This window comes from Camelus dromedarius, chromosome X, assembly GCF_036321535.1.
Source record: "Camelus dromedarius isolate mCamDro1 chromosome X, mCamDro1.pat, whole genome shotgun sequence".
NCBI classification, from domain to species: Eukaryota; Metazoa; Chordata; class Mammalia; order Artiodactyla; family Camelidae; genus Camelus; species Camelus dromedarius.
In genome coordinates, this window is record NC_087472.1 from 87,936,673 (window position 1) to 87,942,672 (window position 6,000).

At 32.7% G+C, this 6,000-nt stretch overlaps 1 protein-coding gene across 1 annotated transcript in view; it reads left to right on the plus strand.

Moving 5' to 3' along the window:
* The window catches only part of TMEM47 (transmembrane protein 47), a 28,302-nt gene extending 22,999 nt beyond the window's left edge, over positions 1-5,303 (plus strand). Inside the window, exon 3 of the mRNA XM_010980462.3 lies at positions 1,917-5,303. Coding sequence (XP_010978764.1) covers positions 1,917-2,095 — 179 coding nt within the window. The 3' untranslated portion in view covers positions 2,096-5,303. The remainder of the gene's footprint in view (positions 1-1,916) is intronic.
* Positions 5,304-6,000: the final 697 nt, after the last annotated feature.

Below are 6,000 nucleotides of genomic sequence, written 5' to 3' on the forward strand. Positions count from 1 at the left end.
TCTCCTTTTATATTTATCCATCCACTCTCAATAGTAATGTGGAAGTATGTTAGACCAGTGCTGGCCCAGAGCAGTATTGAGCTACATGGCAAAAATGTTTGGAATTCTTATATCTGGATCAGAAGTGTCACTTCATCCCTAGTCAGAGCCTTATCGAAAGTAATGATTTTGTGGAATCATGCTCTCATGAATTTTTTGTAGTTCATCAGTTTTATGCCAGAGATAGATTACTGTTATGTATACTTTCTAGAAACATTAATCATAATGGTAATAATGATATTTTACCATTTAGAGAATAGATGAATAGATGAGAGTAGATTTTAAAGCACAGAATTCCAGTTTTATCAAACACACTATCCATCATATTGTTTTTTTTAATGTAACAAACTATCATTTTTACTGTATCAAAGTTTATTCTTGTCTCCTACACCTTAATTATTCACATTTTTGTGGTTGCATTTTTGAATTCGGAGTATTTTAAAGATTAGTTAAATAATAATAATTTTAACTCAAAATGCATGTTATGTATCAGGGGTTGGCAAACTTTTTCTTTAAAGGGCTACATAGTAAACACTTCTGGCTTTGTGGGCCACATGGCTTCTGTCTGTTGCAGCTACTTAACTCTGCCACTGTAGTGCCACTGCATATAAATGGATGAGCCTGGCTGTGTTCCAATGAAACTTTTTTTCAAAAACAAACAGCAGACCAGATTTGGTAGTTTGCCAACCTGTGTCACATATTACTGTATCCTAGATTTTTCAGGGAGAAGATTTTCTGTTTCTTGAGGGTGGAAGCCATCATATAGTAGAGAATGAGGCAGAAGCATCCCATAAATTCTAGTTAAGTTGATTTAAGTAAAATAGAAATTATATAATAGTTGATCCAACAGAATGTTATGATTTTGAATAGAAGACTTCATCTCTTGTGTAATCCAGTATCTCCCATGTAAACATATTCACAGGATAAATGCTAACTTCATTTTAAATATTTAAAAAAAAAACACCTTCCCTTTCTGATTAATTGGTTTGTTTAATTAAGTATGACTCATCACATTTCCCCTTTAGCCCTGACTGAGAACTAAGATTTAACTAAGGAGTAAGAGCTCAGTTTTGTGCTCTGTTGTGGTAGCCATTATTAGCTTAGGTTTTCTAGTAACTTAATTCTTTTTTGAAAGTAGGTAAGGAATAAATATATAAATGTCATCTGTTATATCTAATCAGATGTAATTCAGTGTGACTTCTTGACAAAGATGACTTTTGGGCCCCTTTTTAAAGATGAGAGATATGGACTGGATGAGAAGAGAAGAATAAGAATAGTTTTTGATCAGCATAACATAAGCAAAACCATCAAGGCAGGACTTGCTGGAATATTGGGCTGAGTTAGGTGATATTGAGAAGTGACAATGACGAAAGCATATCTTGAATTACAGGTTCACCAGTTTCATCAATACAAGTAAATTTGAATTCTCCAATTCCTCAAGAGTATAAACAAAAAACAAGGGTTTTAGCTGGTCACTATTTTGGGGAAGCTATTTACAGGTTTTGTATAGTGAAACAGTTTAGCTTAACTAGTAGTACTTGCCATAATACTGATAATTATATATGTGTCTATAAAGTGAGAATCACTACTTTGTATGCTCATATAAATTATTATATAGCACTAATTATTTCATCAAATACTATTATGGTGAATTTGCTAATTATTAATAGAGTAATTCTTCCTGTATTGTGAAATTGTGTTAAACAGAAAAAATTGTCAGTATTTAAAAGTTTATCATCTAGAATAAGCAGTGCTTCAAATTTTTTGGCTCTTATGTTTAATTGATTAGGAAGTAATTCTCATATATATGTATATTGATTTAACATTTTATTTCCTGTAAATAACATTTTCCTAATTTTGATTTGCTTTTCTTTCAGTTGTTTTACAGGTTTGCAGCTTGGTCCTTTACCCAATCAAGTTCATTGAAACTGTGAGCTTGAAAATTTACCATGAGTTCAATTGGGGTTATGGCCTGGCCTGGGGTGCAACTATATTTTCATTTGGGGGTGCCATCCTTTACTGCCTGAACCCTAAGAACTACGAAGACTACTACTAGAACCAATAGTCTCAAATTAAAAAAAAAAATCAACCATCCAATGAAAGGATTACATCTGCATCTTTTCTAACTCACTATTTTCTAAAACACTTGTGGAGCATCAAGCAGTTTGCTCAGTTGATTTAATATCTTTTGCCTTTTGGCTGTCAACATCATAACCAGCTTTTACATCCATTTTAGGGACCTGCACAAATTAAGAGAGCTGATTAGACATAGGCAAATGCTGCAAACTTTCAATATGTTCATGTCACTTTTCTTGACAAGTGAAGGGTCTGTATGACAGCAACCATTGTGAGAAACTAGTTGGAATGAGAAATGCCTGAATCTCCTATTGCCTGCAGGGGAGCAGCTGGCATAAGCGATATTTAGAAGTTCCTTTGCGCTGACAAGGATTCCACTGTTAAGAGTCCTTATCGCCTGCTTATCCCACCCAATGATTATACTGCCGTTGGGTATTCGCTTGAGTGAACTCTTGGAAAGTGAACTGCCCTTCAGCATCTAATGGGGGTTCTGAATGTAACTGGTTAATAGTACAAATTCCACCTTCAAGAATACTCTTTTTAATGGGAGTTTATGTTTTGGCAATCAGCATCTCCCTGGGAAGGGAGTTAAGACTTGGAGACATGTGCTTTTCATTATGTGGTTAGAAATTGCCTCAGTCATATTGAGAATGAGGAAAAATTGAGAGCCTCTGCTTTCCTTGGGGCAACTAGAAAGGAATATGCATGAGTTGCTTTTGTCCTAAGTACCCTTTAAATCACTTACCAAACATTACAGCAAACAATTGTGCATATGTAACAAGCTTAAATATTTTTATAGAAGGTGAACCATTAGTACAAATGGTAATAAGTTGTTCCTTAGCCCTACACATGCATTTGCCTATTGCACATAAAATTAATATTTGCTCTAGTGAAGTGATTTGAACACTAACCTTGTATACGTTGTTAAGAGGCTTAGATCGGTATTCACACTTATTTACCGTACAAAAGTGCATATACCTTAAAGCTTTTGCTCTATGTTCTCTACTGTTTCACTGGAAAGTTTTAATAGAATTGTATAAGAAGAAAAATTGAAATGATATTAATCTGAAAATTAATGATTCTTCTGTAAGCACTGTAGTCCAAAAGAGAGTAGCAATTAGGATGATCATTTTGTTTAAAATTCATTAAAATAGAAGGCTGCTTTTTTTCAGGTATTTTAAATGTCTTCATTAAAATATAAAATAGCGATAGATTTATATAAATGTCTAAATGTCAGTAGAGGAGTAGAATTCATCTGGTTATCACCTGGTCCTCTGAAGTTAACTAATGGGCTGACTGATTTGTGCACACAATTATGATGGATTCATGGTAAGGGATTCATTTGTTGACTGTTCAAATGAAAGGAAATATCAATAATAGGGAGTAAGTTTGCAATGAATCTTACACTGCAAACTTACGTTAATCCTGTTTAATATACAAATTTGGATAGTTTAATTATAAACGTATTTTTATATCAAATATACAGTTCTAATATAAAAGTTATAAATAATTATTTTTGTTAACAAAGACACTATTTGGCCCTCTTGCAGAAAGAAGCATTGGAGAAATCATTTAAAAGGGACCTATGTTCTATTGTATTGCAAAATCCCTTAAGAGCAAGACCACATCAATAGCATTTAATAATTTGCTTTCCCTCCCAAAGCAGAGTTCTGCTTTCAGCTTGTCTTATGAACTGTTGCCAAAAACAACAGAGAGAAAAAAAAAAACTATTTTACTATTCAGATGCTTTAAAAAAAAAAACCTCTTATCTTGTGATTTTTCTATGGAATCACAAAATAAATTTGAAGAACCAGGCTTATTATTTTAGCAGTGACTGACAAAAGTGGTTAAATGTATCCTAGAGAGAAACCTTTATAAAAGTATATGATTCTACATAGAATCATAAGAAGCTATGAGTAGAAATTTTCCAGAAAGACAGTACTATTATGGAATCTTTTGAAGCAATTTTCTTGAGAAATAGTAAAATCTGGGCCAGACAGTCTTGCAGTTAATTGCATATTATCAGAGCAGCATGAGAAATACGATATTTGTTGGATAGGGTTTTCGGCAACTAAAAACTCTCTATTGTGAGAGATCTCTTTATTCCTGAATAATGGAAGAATAGCACTTTGGTGCTGACATCAATGAGGCACTTTTCTTAGTCCTAGTAGAGGATGCAGTGTGCTGTTAAACCAATATCACATCTCGAATCTTACCAAGTTTTCATTCTCTGTCAATATGACAAGCTGGAAAGTGACAGAATATGTTATAGGCTAAGGCACATGTATTTACAGTTTACTGAAAAGTAGATTTCTTATATAACTTTATCCCCCTTCCCAGTGAAAAGCTCTATGCTAATTTCTACCATCACTAATATTTTAAGTGTTTCATTACTAACAAGTTCAGTACAACATAAAAGTTGTCGTTGCTCATCCGAAATAGTGTTGTCTACCAGAATAAACACAAGTGAAGTTTTCACCCATATTAACATTATGTCTTTGCAGCTTTAGGTTTGTTTGATGTTTTCCTACAAGCAGAACTACAAACCACAAACTGATTGATAATCTTAGGGAGAGAGAGAGAGATACACATACACACATATAGCATAAAGTACTCAGCAGGGCTAGATATTTGGATTTCTTGCACAATGATTTAGCTTTTTGTAAGTTCAACATGTAAATTTTAAAGACATAAATATAGAGAGACCTATGTGTTTGAAATAAAAATGATATATATGGATTAGCATGTACCTGTATATTATTAAACATGCAATGTACTGACTGGTAAGTGACGTCTAATTGTATGGCTAGCAATGTAATTTATTCAGACTGTATTTTTGTACAGAGCAGCACACACTAACCTATGCCTCTGTGTCCTCTTTAATGCCTAAAACTGTGCCTAGAAATTTCATCTGTCTTAAAAAATAAAATATACTTCATGCTGTTTATGCTATTAGTTTCTCTACTCCTGGTCTGTATTTATTATTTTTAAATATATGACATGTTTACTACTTAAATATGAATTCATGGTATTCCGATTATTTTTTTAACAGTCCTCTGGGGGAACCTGTTTATCACTCCAGTGGTTTTGAGTTTGCAGTTTCACAATGAGTTCTTCATTTCATGATTTTTGTAGCTGACATGAAGTTATCTATGTGGAAAAAATGAAAATAAAAGTGGTTTCACTGATGTGGTTTGACTTTGTGTGTTCTCTACTGTGTGGACTCTTTTAACAGGTTTCTAAATTACATGTCTTCAGTTCATTTTCTCTTATAAAATATATGTTATTTAGAAAACATAGCTTAATATGACATGCTAATTTTGTGTAAAATTTTTTAAACTAGTTTTTGTTTCAAATGATCTCTCCAAATCCTTTCTATCCTCTGAAGCTGAGTTATATGAACAATAAAAGAAAGAAAGAATATTAAATGTCTCTTTTAGCTTTCTCTTTTAAAATTCACAGAGAGGAGCTAGAGGGTAGACTATCATTTCTCCTACTCTGTAATCACACAATTGGAGTAGTGAAAGGGTTTGATACTCTATTTTGGTTTTTGTTTAGTTTTCAGTATTTGCAAGGTATGTTAAAGCGTGCTTTCCTGCATTATTTCTATTTTTTAATTAGAGAAGCACTCTAAATTTTCAGTGCGTATGTGTGTATGTGGAGAAATTCATAAAATGTAAGTCTAAATTTCCTGTCATCCTTTGTGTATTACATAAATGGTGAGTATACTTGGAAAGAAATTTAAATTAGACTAAAAAATTCACTTGTATGATTGTCAAAAATTTTTCTGGAAGATAGAAATAGAGCCATACATAATTGAGCAAACTTTGTTGTGTTGATAAAGTCAGTTTGAATATAAAATATATATTTTTCTCATGAAGACAT